We start from the raw sequence: 18,772 nt of genomic DNA on the forward strand, positions 1-18,772 counted from the left end.
ACAGATATAGAAATATACATATATTATATATATATATATAGCACTATATGTATGATTCCATTTATTTAAAATTCAAAAAATAAGTACAACTAAGCTCTAGTGTTTATGGATGTGTGTATCTCTGCACATGTACTAAAATGGGTTTTAGTATATTAGTAAAATCTGAAGCTGAGCATCCGTTGAAATATCTCCGCCCCAATAAAAGAAAAGGAAAATGGAAAGCAGCAAAACCCCTAGACTGGAAATGATGATGTGAAGTGACTCTGAAGGAGATGGCAGCTGTTGAGAAATTTGAACGTTCTTGCCATCTAGACTGCTTCTCCCCCAACCGACGAAACAGCCCCACTGAAACCCAGGGTTGGGAGTGGACATGAGACCTGATGTACATAAAGGAGAGACTAAAAAGGGCAATGTCTTCAGACTTTGGGGGAAAAAGGAGATGAGAAGGGAAAATTCCAGATCTCCTCTTTGCTCTATGGATACCACTGGAAGGGCCTGGACACAACCTCCCTGGCTTCAGAGACTCCTTGGCAAGCCCTGTCTTCCTGCACCAACAGTTGGCAGCTGTGAGGAACACCCATTCCATCCCATGCCACTGGCTGGTGGCCCATTTTGAAGTTTCCCAGCTCCGAAGAGGTTGAGCATGGACTCTGCTGAGAGGTGCATGAGAGTCTCTGGGCTGATTTTCCTTCTCAAGATTTTTTTCCTGGCATCTCTGTCCCAATTGCATCAATCCCTGGGGACCTGGGCCGCTTGCAGCTCTGGACCCCAGTTGCCACAATAGACCCCTTGCCAATTACATAGGAACTTCAGGTTTAACCCAAGAGCTGGAAAGCCCATCATAAAAGTAGAGAGATAATGGGTAGGAGAAGGGGTGTGGAAAGACCAAAAGAGACAGCAGTTGCTTTGTGCCCCATCTTCCAAATGAGGAACTCCTATCTGCTCTGCAGAGTAGGTGCCAGCCCTGGGAATGATGGCTGCGACTGCTCGAGAGCTGAGAATGGAAATATCCAACGGCTGCCATTGGCATCCGGACTGTGCGAGAGACTGATTTACAGAGATGGAGAGAGGCCATCTGGCTGGCCCCAAATTTGATCTACTTTTCCCTCTCGTAAATCCAGTGTTCACATAAATCTCTGTATTCTCATCCCACCCATGCTGGGTTCCTTTTTTTTTTTTTTTTTTTTCCTTTTTATTCTTCATGAAAATAAGTAAATCACTGACAGTCATCCTATACCCATGCCCCAGTCCATGAAGCTCAGGAGCTGGGTCACCGAGAGAGGCTCCCTCTCACCATGAGTCTCTGCCTTCTTCCGCCCGTAGAAAGAAGGCTTTGCAGACATCTTTGTTCTGGTTGCATGTGGACACACGGCAGCCTATGCCTTTATTATCGGGTAGATTTTCTGAGAAGGCAGCCAGAGATGAAGTGGAAAGCACATGAGATCAGAGCTGGTAAATCAGTAATGGACAAGTGGCCCTCCCACTTCCCTGCTGGCCTTGGCCTGCCCTCTAGACCTGGTATCCTTGCTGGGCCCAGCCATTCTGCTGACTGCCCACACGCCTCACCTTTCCTGACCCTTTCCTCTGCCCTTTCACATCTTTTAACTTCCGTGCCCACCATTCCCCTGAGGACCTGACCAGTGACTAATTCATCTGATAAATTAACGCAAGCAGGTATGCTGGACAGGAATGTATCCTGGGCTCCACACTCAAGCTATTACTTCTTACATGATCTTTGACAAATCATTTCCCTGTTCTGGACCTCAGATTTCTCACCTGTAAGATGGGAAAACTGTATTAGACAGCTTCCAACATTTTGGTCAAGAGTAGAATCATTTAATCCAACACTTTTTTGGTGAAACCTCCAAATTTTGAAAAGAATGCAAGGTGGTGCTTGTTGAAGTCCTTGATCGCTGGCTGAGACACCATGGCTCTAGAGGCATTGCCATTGAACTTGGTGGTACCAAGAAGCCCAGCACCAAGAGATTACTGTGGTATAATTAAATTCTAGCTTCTGTCATTCAAGTTGTGTGAATGTGTCCTGATCCCCAGAGGAAACTGAGCCACCAGAAATGAGCAGGTGGAAACATGGTATCTAGGGCCCTTTTAAAGCTATGAGTCCACCATCTCTCATGTATGCTAATGACTGACGGAGGTTTGATGGGCCCCTTAGATATGCTTTTTGCACATTCACATTCCTGCAGCGCTGTAAGCCCAAGGCAGCCCCGTGGATTTCAGCTAGTGGGGATTGCAGTGGCAAGAGGAAGATCTCTGGTTCGGGAGGCTTCTCAAGAGTAGCATAATTTACAGGGGAGCCTAGTCTGCCCAAATAACCAGAAAAGGCCAGATGCTTGGCAGAGGGAATGCAAACCAATCGCGTCTAGGTTTCCACTACCCTGAACATGATGTGTAAACCTCACACCCATTCCTTCATTGCCTCGTGTCTTGTCTTTTGAGGTTACTAAACTCTGTCATTTGAAGCAAGTGGATGTTTGGCTCCATTTGCCTTCTGACCTCATGAGGTGGATGGGGAAGGCTGAAGACATATGTGAGCTCAACTGTGCAGGCTGCTCCTCCTGTAGAAATGACCCTGCCCTTCACAGTTCATCATTCAGCATGGCTGCGTTGGTCATTGCTGGGCTGTATTCAAGGTCCTGTTCAAGGACCCTTGGAGGTGGTCTGGTCTCACCCTCCCCTTCTGGTCTACAAAGTCCACATTCACTGACACCCCTTTGAACCATTGCTCTTCCATTTATCTTCCTGGGTCCCAGGGCAAGTGGCTTGGTCTGGTGCTTCTCCCTCACACCGGGTCTCCCACTCCCACAGGGGCCAAGTTGTGACATTTCTGTGGCCACCAGATGCCCACCCTCCCATCCTACCCTGGGACTTTGTGATACCTTACCAGGTCCTGGTCCTGGGTGGGTCCTAAGCCTTCTGCCCATTAACTGCTGTTTCCACAGCTGTAGTCCCAGTTACACCCCAGTACTTCCTTCAGCCCCCTAAGGGAGGACACAGGTGCCTTCTAGAAGCCAAAGTGTTCATGTTTCTTTGCAAATATACACTTTTTCATAACCTAAAATCAAGAAATAGAAAGAGCAAGGAAACTTAATTACACTGTCAGCCTGATTTCAGATGGGCTGTGAGCATAGGCTAATTTACAAAGATAAAACATTTGGGGCAGTGGTTCCCCCACTGTTTATTTTAGCTGTGAGACCATTTCTTTGGGGAAATCTTGGGGGCATGGGCCTTTGTCAGACCTTCTACCTCCCAGCTCCCTCCCTCCGCCATTCACACTGATCTCTGAGGAAGCCTAGGGCTCTGAGATGAACAAAGTTTGAAATAACTGGCTGGCAGATGGGATGGGACGTGGGTGTCAAAAAGTTGGTTTCTGTTTCTACAAGGTTCAAAATGCTGAAGGAAGCAGGAGTCAGGTCTGGCTATTGTGATTTAGCCTCATGCTCTTTAAAGGCGATTAGGATCGTACTTGTTGGGAATCAGCATTGTCTTTATTATGGGCACCAGCTTTCTTCCCAGGAGGGGAACCTAGCTGCTAAAAACCAGTATCCCGGGCTTCCCTGGTGGCGCAGTGGTTGAGAGTCCGCCTGCTGATGCAGGGGACATGGGTTCGTGCCCCAGTCCGGGAGGATCCCACATGCCGCGGAGCGGCTGGGCCTGTGAGCCATGGCCGCTGAGCCTGCGCGTCCGGAGCCTGTGCTCCACAATGGGAGAGGCCACAACAGTGAGAGGCCCGCGTACTGCAAAACAAACAAACAAACAAACAAAAAATAAAATAAAATAAAATAAAATAAAAACCAGTATCCCGTGTTGTTTCCAGGCCCTGAAGGATCCCACCCTGGCAGCCAGGAAGGATTTCCAGAGGGAAGCTGAACTGCTCACCAACCTGCAGCACGAGCACATTGTCAAGTTCTATGGGGTGTGTGGCGATGGGGACCCCCTCATCATGGTCTTTGAATACATGAAGCACGGAGATCTGAACAAGTTCCTCAGGTAAGCGAGGATGGCCATCCCTGCCCCTAACCCCCACCGAACCCCTGGGGTTCTCTCTGGAGCCAGAAGTCCTATCGCTCCTCTGAACACTTCAGTCTGGAGATTAGAAATGAAAACAACCTTTCATTCTTCTACATTACCTCCTGAGCAGTTGGATATAGGCCTTTGCCCCTGATTTCTAGGGGGGGATGTTGAGGATGCTATGAAAAGGAACCTGTACTCTTCTTCCTGATTCTAAGGTAGACTAAGAAGAAGGGCAGAGTGTGAAATGGGTCCAAGGAGGGAGATCAGAGGACCTGCCAGCCTGTAACTTCCAACTTTAAGATTCTAGGGCCGGCCCTTCCCCTGATGCCGTGAATAGCTTTCTGACTTTGTGCCTTATGTTCTCACTAGCAAAGTGAGGCTAGCACCTTCCACACCTCCTAAAAACCTTTTTGTCAGAGACTTTTTGATGATGAATAAAAAGGTACAAGGTTACAAACTCACTGGGAGACAGATGGTTGAATTCAAGGGCAGATTTTCCCCCAGATAAATTTAGAACTGGGCTATCCAGTATAGTAACCATATATGGCTATTTAAATTTAAATTTACAATAACTAAATTTAAATAAGATTTAAAAATTCCTCTGTCTCACTAGCCACACTTCAATTACTCAGTAGCCACATGTGGCTAGTGGCTACCATATTGGACAGTGCAGTATAGAACATTTCCATTAATAGAAAGTCCTGTTGGCTAGCACTGTTCTAGAAGGATTGGATTTTTTGTAAGAAGGGTTCCCGCAAACCTAGAGCAGGATCATCTGGATTTTGAGGGGCTCCTGATGGAACTTTTAAGAGACTGAGACCCCAAGCAGATGTTCTGGATGGAGTTACAGTGGGGTTTGGGGAGATGTGAAATCTACCTTCCCCAAAGAAGATAGCATCTCACTGACAGAGCAGAGTTAGCACTTCTCTGCCTCTCATACCTGTTACCTCCAAGTAGTGCCCAGATGTGGAAGAAGCAGGCATGTGTGAGCGTCTGTGGAATCCAGGGTCCCAGGAAGCACATTGAACACTCGGGCCCTGGACGCTTTTAGGGTGTGGTTCCACTGCTGAGAATGAGATTTCCAGAGCTCAGATGTGGGTTATGGCAAACTCTAGCACACTCCCCAAACCTTGATGAGCATCTCCTTGAAGTGGGACATTCAACTGAGTGCTGTGGTGTTTTGAGGAGGGAATGGAAAGGGTTGGTAGCAGGTTTCCAAAATTGGCCCTAGAGGAATTGGAAGGTATCTGTAGGCTTTTCTAAACTTCCTGAACTTGGTTTCACAGTGAAATTTACTCCTTTCCTGAAGAATTGAGTCCTTCACATAAGACAGACTTGGGTTCATATTCTGAATATGTCTTAGTGATGTAACCTGGAGCAAGTTATTAACCCCTAATTCTCTCTCCTAGAAAATGAGACTATTCGTAACTGCTTCACATGTTTGTTGTTATGAGTATTCAATGACTATATTTGTATAAGGCCTGGACAAGTTTCCCATGTAGCTAGGTGTTCAGTCAATGGTAGCTACGATTAAAAGTATTACAATTATTATTTTATCAGAACTGTGAACCATGGTAGTTTCTAATACAGGCAGCATCCTTTCTCAGGACTCGGGATCTTCCTCTTCCTGTGCTTCCATTTCCCTGAGGTCAGAGGGACATGGTCCATTTTCCATCAAGCCCTCCCCATAGATTCAGTGGTGCCTTCAGCCCCAAGTACCACCAGCAAGGCTAAAGAGAGGTCCCGAGTGCCACTCCGTACCACTGTCATGCCCGCTCTAAGGAACAGGAAGAAAAAGAAAAAGAGAGAAGAAGGCCCTTCCTGCTCTTGCATCTCCCAGTGGGTGTGTTTTAGGGGCAGGCTGCAGTGCACTCTCCTGGTAAGTGGGAATGTGGCTTGCCTGCTGATCCCTCTTCCTTGTGAGCTGATGTAGTAGTTCTCCTTTGGAGGCATGAGGTAGGCAGTGCCCACAGGAGATAATAAAATGAACGTGTTATATTTAACGGTACCTTTCAGTGGTAACCGGAGAAGCAGTAAAACAGGCTGAGGTCTCATTGTACACCAGGGCTCCTTGGCTCACAACTATATAAATAAGGGCCCTGGGTGTGTTTAGAGCTGACTGGGCTCTTTAGAGAAAAGAGTGAACACTAAAAGTGACTGATATGACAGGGCAAGGTGTTAGGATAACCAATCTGGCCCATGATTTGGGATGGAGCAGGTGCTGTGGCTCCCCAGGTCTCTGCCTCAGGGTCACAGGGTCTCTTCATCCCATCTTACCATTAACAGAAGTTATCCAATCCTATACAGTGTGGTGGAGAGGTCAGGAGGTAGACTGAAGAGCGTTGCTACCCGAAATGTGGACTGTATCAGCCCTGGAAGCATCAGCCCTGGGAAATGCAAATGAATGAGCTCTGCCTAGCCAATCAGAATCGTAGGGGCCCAGGAATTGTATTTAACAAGCCCTCTGGAAGCTTAAAGTTTAAAACTCTCTTCCAGAGCCACATGTCACCCATGTGGCCACTGTGGGACCTCTGTGACTTTGACCAAGTGATCTGATCATTTCGTGCCTCGGTTTCCTTATCTTGAAAATCGGGGTGGGAAGATTGAGTGAATTAATATATAATATTTAAGATACTTAGAGCAGAGTGTGGAACATAGTAAGGGCTGTGTAAGAGTTAATTGTTTTATTAATTGTTCTGTAGTAGACATCAAGAACCTGGGAAGCCCCTGGATAACCATAACATATTCAAGAGTAGGTTCATTCCCTGATTCGTTAAAGCATGTCTGCTGTCATCTTAGTTGGGAATCTGGTTGTAGAGTTTGACCATATCCATACTCACAGAGTATAATTTTGGGTAGATAGAAATAGTCCATAAGTAGACTGAGAAGAGATCTCATTCATTTCTGTGGTACATTCCAGAGAACAGGAACTCAAGAAGACATTTCCCCTTGATCTCCTTAATTCTCTCTGCCCCCTCTCTTCTCCCACTAACCCCACAGGGCCCATGGGCCAGATGCAATGATCCTTGTGGACGGGCAGCCACGCCAGGCAAAAGGAGAGCTGGGGCTCTCTCAAATGCTCCACATTGCCAGTCAGATTGCCTCTGGCATGGTGTACCTGGCCTCCCAGCATTTCGTGCACCGGGACCTGGCCACCAGGAACTGCCTGGTTGGAGCTAACCTACTGGTGAAGATCGGAGACTTTGGCATGTCCAGAGATGTCTACAGCACTGATTACTACAGGGTAAGGTGGCTTCTCCAGATGCAGCAATCCGTGGCAGAGCTAGTGCCTTCTCACATGTCTTTGTCATTGTCCATTAACCCTGTTACTCCGGAGCACACATATACACATCTGTGCCCAGATATACATCTGATGCTTATCCTTTGGCCACTCCTGCATCTCAACATACCTGTTAATTATTCTCTGGATAGCTCACTCCTCCCTTCCACCTGGATAGGGATACTTGACTGTATCCTTACATTGCAATGACATAATGCACTGTGTTCTTACTTCCATCAATACTCATTCTTCATGCAAACAGATACATACACACACACACACACACACACACACACACACACACACATATATCCCCAAATGCTCACGTGGACAAGCTTAACTTGGTGCTACATTTTAACATCTTTCAACTGAGTTCCATATCCAGCCTCACCCACGACACATTTTATTCTTTAACATCATTTGGTGAGCTTATAGGCTTGTTTTCAAAGGTAGATCTTGATAAGAAGTCAGAACCCAACATAAAGTAGCAAAAATGGTTAACGTATTGCTGAGCAGAATTATCCAAATGGCATAGGAAAGATGAGGGAAGGAAGCAGGTTCTCATTGCCAACTTTGGAGAGAGGTACAGGTGGGCCTTAGGAAAAGATTTTTGATTGTGAGAGGAGATATCACGTTCAATTTTACCTCTATAAAAATATCTACTTTATATTAATAGGTGTCTTATTTTGCTCCCCTTTGTATTTGGGAATCATCTTCCCACGGATCAGTGAGTGATTCTGACAATGTTATTATTGCCAGGGAAAGGACGGGTGGGCATGAGTGGCATTTATTCCCAAAAGGAGAAATATGGGTGCAACCTGTATACAGAGATAGGATAACTTCTGCAAGTTGATTGGGAGGCAGATGCCTCAAATATATGGAAGATTTACTTTGGGGTCTTTGAATGGGTAAGGAGTTTGGATGGTATATAAGGAGAGGGTGGGGCAATGTTTTGGAGGTTGAGAGGCATGGCAGCCATTTCCCTCATCTTCTTTGTACAGAATGAATGATCATATTGTGAATCAAAGGACCTAGATATATGTCTTTTTGGCCTGAGCACGGTGGGTCAGGAGGCTGTGGATTTGGGGTTGGCATCTGTTAATCAATTCTGTCTGGATGCTCTCGATGGCTTTGCCTAAACGACATTGCCCAGACGTTATAAGGGATCACTCAAGACACTTTATTTTAGACATAACCTGGAGAAAAATGGAATATTTGAGAAATTCCTTTTGTGGCTAAAAATGGACGAGTTCATGGTACAGCCAAAAGATGGCAGATGGTAGACCATCATGAGAATATGAAGCAAAGTAGACCAAACAGTAGCGAAGGTAGAAAGTCTGCAGAAAACTGGGCAGTTTCTCTAGCTACCTGCCCAGTCCAACATCCCTAGATATGGAAAAAGGAGCATGATGTAGCAGTAGGCACAGACTGATGGGCAGGGCAGACCTGCCAGGAAATATCAAAGTGGAGTCTTTCTTTTGCATCTAGACCAATTTTTTTTCCAGTCATTTCCAAGAGAGGCATCGGTGTGGTCACTAAGGGCCCATGGGTCATAGATTTCTTGAGTCTAGCTGGAACTGGCACCGTTTAATTGCTTCTGCACTCTGCATAATGGGGTTTGCTGGCCTGTCTGGCTGAGCTCAGATTTATGCTGGTGTTGATAAAAGCAAGGGATGGATCATTGTTTTTCTGTGTGAGGCAGATGTTTGATTATACCAATCTGGTCTCCACTGGCTTTACCAGGGTGTTGGGAAACAATATCTGACCAGAATGTGTGCAAACTCAACTTTAAGCTTGCTTCAAGGAGTGCAATTGATATTTCTTGATTTTGATTTAAAAGAGAGAAGAAAAAAAAGATTACATCTCCAGATGATCCTGCTGTGCCCTGACCTGAACAGTTGTGAACTGTTGCTCTTTATACCTGGGAGAGCTACAAGGAGTAAATCCATCTTGTGTCTGTGGGCTCCAGGGCAGATTGGAATTCAAGGATGGGAGAGTGAGGTGGGAAAATGTTCACATACCAGCTATCCACAGTTCCCTTTTCATGAGTTCTAAGCCAGGTATAAGCAGAGGCCAGCTGGCCTGAAAATGTGTGTCTTTGGTCCCAAGGAAGTATAAAATTAAAAAAAGGATAGCTGGGGCTTCCCTGGCAGTCCAGTGGTTAAGACTCTGCCTTCCAGTGCAGGAAGCGTGGGTTCGATCCCTGGTCGGGGAACTAAGATCCCACATGCCATGGGGTGCAGCCAAAAACTTAAAAACAAAACCAAAAACGGACAGCTGTTGCAGTAAAAACACAATGCACCATCAGAGAACTGCATATCCACTCATGGTGGGTAGATATTATACTCTACATATTCAAAGAGCAGCTTGTGTCGTATCTTCATGTTCAGTACAGGTGCCCACAAGGTCGTCATGTGTACACAGTCCCACCCCCTCCCTCACCTTCTGTAAAACAAAAGGCAGAAGTAGACTTGCCTGAGGTCATATCAGTAATAAACTGTGAAGTCTTATTATCCGTATTGGAAGACATCAAGGTGACAAGGGAGTTCTGTATTTGGGCCCAATGTTACCTATGTTCACATCCTAACACTGCCATTACAGCCATGGGACCTCAATGTGCTTTCCTGAAACCTCTATTTAATTTCCCCGTTTTTCAAATGAGGACAAACATGGTCTCTCAATCAGGTTATTTTTGATGTTAAGCAAGTTGATCTGTGTAAAGAGCCTGGAATACACTACTTACTGGATAAACTGTTGTTTATTTTCCTTAGTCCCCTTCACACCCAAGGCAGGAGAACCTCAGGGATAATCTTATTTCCACATGTAGTTCTCAGGTCAGAGAGAAGGACCTCCTGACCATTGGAAAATAAACTGGGATCATGTAGCTGCCCCAAAGGAGCAGAGCCTTTATGTTGACCACCTCTGGAAAATTTCCTTCCCAAGGTTTCAACTTAAATAGAAATACTGGGTCATCAGTACTTGCCTGTTCTTCTGGTCTGTGTTTATGTGGTCTTGCTCATGAATCTTAGAGCTAAGTCCATGTTCAGGTGATTTATGAAAGATTTTTTTTGTTTGGTACACCGGCTGAGACTCTGGGAGAATACAGTGATTTATTAGATAGCAAGAACGCTGAAGGATTCTCTCTGCAAGCTGACACCCGGGACAGGTTTGCACCTCTCGGCTACCATACGTTACTGAAATCTGTTGGGCCTAGGAGTTTGCTGATTTCTGGTACCTAACACAGCTAAATGCAGATAATTCAGGCGTGTGTGTGTGTGTGTGTGTGTGTGCGCGCGCGCGCGCGCGCGTGTGTGTGTGTGCGCGCGCGCGCACATGCGCTCATCTGCCCAGTGTAGATTCCAGGGTGTGTATAGGAGGGCAGAGGGGGAGGTGGAGATAAACTCCTCCTTTTATTCTTTCCTTTTTAATTTTTTAAAACAAAGAGCTGCCATCTGGCTCATGCACAGGTGGTATGAAAATGATGTACAAAGGTGAACTGCTTAATTTCCTGTTACATATTTACAGAGAGAAAACAAACATCTCTGCACCAGAGCGAGTGCCAGAGCGATTTGTTCTCGCTTCTTAAGACTATGCCCCATGACAGATCCCTTTTCCTTGTATGGGTCACTGACTCATACACTTCTGAGACTGCCTTTAACCTGGCTTTGACAAGGGTGGGGTTTTGGTACCATTATATCTTTCTCAGAATATCAGACAACACTAAGAGTTTAGGGCTCAAATCTGGAATTAAAGAAAGTCCTGAAGAAGATGAGGTTGGAATTCCAGAATAGAAATGTTTTCAGATGTTTTGATTTGGAGGGGAGGTGGTATGCTGATACAGGAAGAATGGGGGTGTAAGAGATTGGTGCTCTGATCCTACTGATGCAGAGGGCCAGGGGTGCACCTTCCTGTTCACTCTGCTGTCCTCTGTGCCTGGCACAGGACCTAGAACTTGGCAAACACCCAATAAACATATGAACAAATGCATGAAAGAATGAATGAAGTCAGAATGGGAATTCAGAGTTAGGCAGGAAGTGGATTAGGCCAGACCAAGAGGAGCCTGAATAGGCATCACCTTTGTGGAAGGGCTTCCATGCCCTGCAGGGCCAAGCATCGGGATCCCTTCAATAGGCTCCCCAGTTAAGATCTAGGGCAGATCTTATGTGTTCCAGCTACACCTAATAGTGACAGAGGTGACAACCAGAATGGTAGCAGCAGAGAATCAGTGGATGAATAACTCTGCTCTTGAATCCCGCCTGATTCTCCTGTGTCCTGGGGCTCCCTGCTTGATCATGTAAGCCCTCACACCAAAACCAGCTGAAGGAGGCATGCTCATTTTACACATGCTGATTGTGGAGCTTTGCACTTTCTCACCAGCCTCTTAGTGCTCTACTGGGAAAGGAAGAGGGTCTTCTGAAATCTTCCAGGTCAGCTATTATTGGCCTCCGTTTTATAGTTAAGCCTTGGAGAGGGTTGGTGATGTGTTCAAGACCTTGAGATTCTCCAGCAGCAAGTCAGTGTTAGAGCCTTTATACAGCCTTAGGATGAGTGATCCACTTTGTACATTTGCTAAACTTGTCCATGCTGGTTTATTTCCCCTTGTGCCAAATACCCTAGCCATTGAGAAGGTCCATGTGCTGGGACAGGATTCAATACAATTCCCTGACTACGTGCAAGGATGAAGAGAATGTGATCTGTATTCCCAAGGAAATGAAATTTTCATAGGGAATATAAAACAGGATGAAAATTTGTAATTCCACCATAACACAATAGGGTTACCAATTTCAAAAGCCCATGTAATTAGAGGGATAATTTGGGTCTTGAGGCAGTCAGTGGGTTGAATTTTAGGAGGAATAAAAATAGTTTTGAAATAGGCAAACCAGGAGAGTGATCTGGAACAGTGTGTCACTCAACCAGCCAAACCTGAAGGTACATGAAGGATGCGTGGAAGGATGTTTGTAAAGGAAGGATGGGACCACTATGGCAGCTCTTGAAAGGCCAGCTAGCTGTTCTGACGTGGGTAACTGAAGGACAGTCATGGGAAGTTTGTCATCTGTTTTAGTGTAAATGAGGCTCTGTGAGGACCAGTCATCAGGCAGTGGCATGTAGGAGAGACGGCTGGGACCCGAGGCCACTAAAGCCATGGCAATGGTCCAGGGAAGAGACAATAAGGCTGTTTGCTGTGAGGTTAGCAGTGGAGTGTGGAAGAGAAGCCATCGGAATTAGTGGGGCTGGGAAAGGTGAACTCAAGGCTAGGGCCTGAGAACTCAAAGCCTCTATCCGTTTTGTACTGTAAGCTTGAAAAAGAATAACAGTGAAACGGAGGGTCGGGATGGATTTTTTACAAATGCATATTTTAGGCCACCTAGTCCATTCTGCATCCCTAGAGTGTTAAAAACAGATGAACAAATGCCAAATCATTCAATTTTAAAGAAACATGAAGCTGGAAGGAGCCTTAAATGTCATCTATTTCACCCCTGTGGCCCCAGGCAGAACAGCTTCAGAATCATTCCCGACAGATGGTTTGCTTGCTCTATTCCGGTGCATCTCCTGGGATTCCACTGGCTCCCCCTTATTCTTTCCAGCTGTGGCAAAGGGAAGCTATCATTAGTGAGAGATTTATCTATATTTTTCTTTCTAATTCGTAACACCCTTTAGAAGTGGGAAGTTCTCAGTTATGTCTAGCCAGAATTTTACCTGCTGCAAAATAAGTCTATATTTTCCTATATCCTTAGAGGAGATAAACACAGTTTATATTATAAAACAGACATTATAACACTCAGGAAAACGTGAAGATGCTCAGTGAGACCAAAATAGGTAATTGGTTGTGTTTTATTTGCTGGAGGGGAATCAATGGGATATAAATATCTCCCTCCCTTGACATGCCAAAAACATAATATCCTCTTTCTGAGAGCAGTTTCCAGGGGTCTCCTAAATTTGGTTTCACTTCCCTGTAATATTGAAATCTAGTTGTTTCCTTTTGTCAGTGACAGTGGTGCAGGCATGGGATAGATGCTATCATAGTCAGCCTGATCTCCATGGGGACAGATATTGCGGAAAAATAAGGACAGGCAGAATTCTCATCAGAAAGTTTCAAGAACATGAGGCATGTTTATACTGGAACCCAACCTCAAGAAAGGAGAGGAGAAGGCTGCAGGGTGTTAATTCACTTTATCCTTCTCTGCTCCTGTGGACGGTGGGGATAGCAGCCTCTTTATAACTTGACAGTGGCGAGTATTATAACAGACCCAGTTTGGGGTCCTCAAGTATAAACGGTTTTTTTTTTTTTTTTAATGACAAACTGAATATATAACATATAAAAATACATAAATTTCCATACAAATATCTTCTCTACCAGCTGTAATTAAGATATTTGTATGTGGGCTTCCCTGGTGGCGCAGTGGTTGAGAGTCCGCCTGCCAATGCAGGGGACACGGGTTCGTGCCCCGGTCAGGGAAGATCCCACATGCCGCAGAGCGGCTGGGCCCATGAGCCATGGCTGCTGAGCCTGCGCGTCCGGAGCCTGTGCTCCTTCCGCAACGGGAGAGGCCATGGCAGTGAGAGGCCCGCGTACCGCAACACACACACACACACACACACACACACACACACACACACACACAGAAAAAGATATTTGCATGTAAAGAGAACAGTATGTTCCCTTGACTTCCTCCTAGTAGGGGACTGTATTTCTCTCCTAATCCTCAAAGCCCAGGACTTTGTGATCTGAGTCTAAACAGGAGGAGAGGGAGGAGGACTGGGTCAACATAGTGTTTGATATTCAGAATTTTAAACAGAGTTTTTACTCCCGGTTGTTTATTTTTTAAGTTTAGCCAATCCCACAGGACAAAGCTGAGGTGGGGATGGGAAGAACCCAGGAGAAAATGGGCAAAGTACCCACTAATTCTGGAGTCCAGCAGAGAGATATTCCTTTGAATCCTGAGCTTCTGCTTATGAGCTATGTGACCTCAGGAAATTTTCTTAAATTCTCTAAGCCTTAGATCCTCATCTGAGAAAAAAAAAATGAGAACAATTTCTTCTTTTGTGTGGGTTAAATAAGATAATGTATGCAAATTGCCTGGTACCTATTAGGCACTCAATAGATGGTAGTTATTATTCTATGTGAATGAATAAGGTAGAAATTATATACAGATCTTCCTCGACTTACGATAGGGTTACTTCCTGATAAACCCATTGTAACTTGAAAATATCCTAAGTCAAAGAGGCATTTAATACACCTAAGCTACTGACCATCAGGGTCTAGCCTCACCTACCCTAAACGTGCTCAGAACACTTATATTAGCCTACACTTGGACAAAATCATCGAACACAAAGTGTATTTTATAATAAAGTATTGAACGTTTCATGTAATTTATTGACTACTGTACTGAAAGTGAAAAATAGAAGGGTCGTATTGGTATAGAATAGTTGTAAGTGTGTGGGTTGTGATCTCATGGCTGACCGGCAGCTGAGGCTCATTGCTGCTGCCCAACATCACGTCAGAGTATCCTGCTGCATTATCGCTAGCCCAGGAAAAGATCAAAATTCAAAATTCGATGTACTATTTCTACCTAACGCGTATCACTTTCACGCTACGCTGAAGTTGAACTATCATAAGTTGGGGACCATCTGTATAAGAAATTTTAAATAATTTAAGGTTACTTACAAGCCAAGGTATTTCCTATTATGGTCTTTGGTGCCAGATCCTAACATTGAAGGGGAGAAGAGCCTACTTAAGAGAACTCAGGGAGATAAAAACAAAGCCACTCACTCTTCCGGGACTGATGTAGACTACTGGAGTTGGTCTTTTGGAAGCCCAGGAGGAAAAAGAAAGCACTTCTACTTGGTCAGAGGAAGAATTTTCCCATTTCGGACCTGGTAGCTCCAAGAAGAAGCTAACTTTTGATAACCATAACCATGAATTCTGTGGTAGACAAAGGCCTTCAGAACTAGGGCTCATTCTCCAGGCCAGGCCTCCTAAGTGTGTGATGCCCCTTGTTACCCTAGAGGAAGATGTTAGGGTCATGTGCCCTAGAGCCTTGGGGATAGAGACAAGGCTGGCTAAAGCCCAGTCCTCCCTCCTTTTTATCTCTTATTATATGCAACTCGATGGCCACTGCTCATTCCTGTGCATAACATGAGATAACGGATATTCGAGAGCTTTGTGAACTGTTGGCTTGGGTGCTGCTGATTTTATCACCACTGCCACCACCACCATTACCACCATCACCAGCAGTATAGTCTGCTTAGTAGATGATCATGTGCACTCCGGAAAAAAGTTCATCATCATCCCAAACTTGATTGGCAGTGGTTGTCAGTAGGCCATCTCTTCCACTCTGCCAATCACCATGACAACCTCTCTTTCACTGAGTCATGCTCTCCAGCCTCTGTAGCCAGGATGGAACTTTGAGTTGTGGCCCAGTTTGTTCTTGAAGTTGATCATTTTCTTACTCAATGGGTCAATCCCCAACTTCCTGATCTTTGTATTTATTTAGTTAGTCATGTCCTTGAGTCATTTGGGTACATGCATGTCCTGTAGCCCTCTACAGCATAAATTCCCTTAAAGGCAAAGGAACCCACTCCATTTTTATCACAGTGATGTTTCACACAAAAAGCGCTTAATAAAAGTGCTTAATTAAAAAATATATTACCCTATGCCAAGTGTTTGTGATGGGTAAGGAATAACGGCCATTATTCCTTAACGGTCCTATAATGGTCCCCACTTGCCAGGTACCAATAGTCAGTATGTGGGGATTCTGGGTAGGTATATCTGGAAGATGCAGTGGTGTCACCTAAGAAAAAGCCAACAGGATCTGACTCCCTACCAAAGGCCCAAACATCTGCTTATCAGTGAAAAGGCCTGAGAGAATGTCTCACAATAATTAAAACACCCATGAGACTGCAGTTAGCACCAGGAGGACAATTTATTAATGTGCACAGGGGACCAGATTATTGAAAGGCTGTGTGATCAAAGCATTCACTCCCAGTAAGCCAGCCTGTGTGGGGAGCCTGACCACATTGAGAAGGTTACATGAGGAAGAAGTCAGAGCAAGGGAGTCAGATGAATCAAATGATCAGTGTCATCTAGGTAAGAAATTCTGATATATCCCTATTGATCTGATAGCAAGGACTTCTTGGCTTCCTAGTCTTCTGCTTAAATCCTCCTCTCTCCCCTGACTGAAGCCACCCAATTGGACTGTCCTCCTACATCCATTAACCTCTTTTGTTCCTAAGCCAGTTGTGAGAGCCCTTGATAAATGCCATGAAATTTGGGTAAGTGATCTACACCGGCAAACTCATGAAATCCTGGCTAGAAATCAACTTGGAGGTCATCTTGTTGAACCCACTTATTTGAGAGATGGAGACACTGAACTCCAGAGAAAGAGCAGGTGTTTCTCAAGCTCATGCATCTATTTGGTGGTAGAGTTAAAATAAGAACGTTGGTCTCCCATCTCACATGTCCAGTGCTTCTCTTTGGTCATCATCAAAGGACTTTGAGGTCAACCAGGCTATTGTTATTATTCCTACTTACAGACCAGTAAACCGAGGCTCAGAGAGATTAGTTGGTGTTCCTCAGATTGCACAAAAAAGTTGGGCAGGGCAGAGATGGTTTCCGTATTCTGATTCCTAAGTAAGGTTTTCTAAAGAATGTGAGGCCATTTGTGAATAGACATTTTAAATGGTCTAACAGTATAGTACTGTCTCCATAAAGTTAGGTAGAGTTTAAAGTTAGAAGTGGCAGAGTAATTTAAGGAACTATTATGCTTATGCCAGGAACTGTGTCAAATATGTATTTTTGTAATGCTATGAAATATTAGGCCAGATTCACCCTCTCCATATCAACAGATTCACACATCTGCATTCTTTCTCACTTCCCTCACACCTCACCATCTGTCACCTGCCCTGTTTCTAGCCCACCTCTTGCTGTGACTGTTTGTCTCACTCTATCTTGAAGTCTTTCTTTCTGTCTTCTATGATCTCTTTTACTTTAAAGAAAACTCTTCAGTTGACCTTTCTGCCACCTCCAACTTTCATTTGTCTCCTCAACTGCTCTAATAGGCTGTGTTCATCTTCTGTCTTAATTTTTAAGCTTCTGATCTTACCCCTTCCTTGACTCTGCATCTTGGGGTTCACTAATTATTTCACCACGGCCAAATTCAGATTTCTTTCCTCTAAAGAGTCTAATCCTTTTTTGAACTAACTGTTGAATGACATTATCAATAACTGCCCCATTCTTTCTCCCGCCCCTCCACTCCCCCACTGCTTAACATCCTTGTTCAATGCCTTAATGATGCTCTATGATCTACTCCCCTTTATAGCCATTCTTTACCTCTTCCACTGGTTTCTCTCCTTCCCATTGGAAGTTCTAGTGCCACCATTTTAGACATCTACTTTGGAAAGCTCACACACTCACATGGTTATAACCCTTTCTTGCTTTTGTGCAGAAGCTGTTTGAATTTACATTTTTAGCTTCTACCTCTTCTCTCTTTGATTGCTTAACCAGTAAGTCTCCCCTGGACAGTTCATTGGTGATTGAAACTTGTCTCGTTGGAGATACTACTCACCGTGGTGACCTCCTACTTCTCAAATAGCCACTCCTCAGCAGTCTGTTGGCATGAACAAAAACTCTTTTGGGAGGTTCCCGGAATAGGAGTCATTTTTGAACTTGTCTGTCCCCCATTTGTACCTAATTCTTCACCAAATCCTGTTACATCTTTCTTCATAGCACCTCAGCATCACTTGTTCTTTGAATGTTGGCAGGAACGATCCTAATTCACACCCTGATCAGACCAACACTTGGATCAGTGTGTGCACCTTCAGTCTCAGAGCCCTCCATCCCATACTTCTCAAACTTTTCATCATTCTGCCTGCTTGTTTAAAGGCTTGGGGAAATATAATTTCTCAAAAATATACATTCCTCACCCTGCACTCTGCCAGTCTCCTTCCTGTCCCCTCCCACAAGAAGCCCCCTGACACCTAGCCAGCCTGTCCCTCATTCCACAACGGCACTTGCTCATTCCCATTGTTTCATAAGGACTTCTGCATCAGTTTGCTAGGGCTGCCATAACAAAGTACCACAAAAGTCTGAGATCAAGATGTTGGCAGGGTTGGTTTCTTCTGAGGCCTCTCTCCCTGACGTGTAGACGGCCGTCTTCTCCCTGTGTCATCACATCATCTTCCCTCTGTACATGTCTGGGTCCAAATGTCCTAGTCTTCTAGGCACCCAAGTCATATTGGATTAGGACCCACCCTGATGACCTCTTTTAACCTTAACTACCTCTTTAAAGACCCTTTCTATACATCTAGTCACATTCTGGGGTACTGGGGATTAATACATAAGAATTTGGTGGGAGGACAGAATTCAGCCCATAACGTCTTCTCTTCCCAACTTCCCATGTGCTCTTTTTCTCATATCCCCCTTTGTTTTTTCTCTCTGTCTGTTCCTCACTGCCATCAAAA

General features: G+C 44.9%; 1 protein-coding gene across 4 annotated transcripts in view; it reads left to right on the forward strand.

Annotated features, from left to right (window-relative positions):
• The window catches only part of NTRK3 (neurotrophic receptor tyrosine kinase 3), a 386,072-nt gene that overhangs the window by 323,708 nt on the left and 43,592 nt on the right, over nt 1-18,772 (forward strand). For all 4 annotated transcript variants that reach the window (XM_060293880.1, XM_060293879.1, XM_030878684.2 and 1 more), the window contains exons 14-15: nt 3,836-4,008; nt 7,033-7,276. In XM_060293880.1, coding sequence (XP_060149863.1) covers nt 3,836-4,008; nt 7,033-7,276 — 417 coding nt within the window. The remainder of the gene's footprint in view (nt 1-3,835; nt 4,009-7,032; nt 7,277-18,772) is intronic.

Source organism: Globicephala melas, chromosome 2 (genome assembly GCF_963455315.2).
Source record: "Globicephala melas chromosome 2, mGloMel1.2, whole genome shotgun sequence".
In the NCBI taxonomy this organism is placed as follows: Eukaryota; Metazoa; Chordata; class Mammalia; order Artiodactyla; family Delphinidae; genus Globicephala; species Globicephala melas.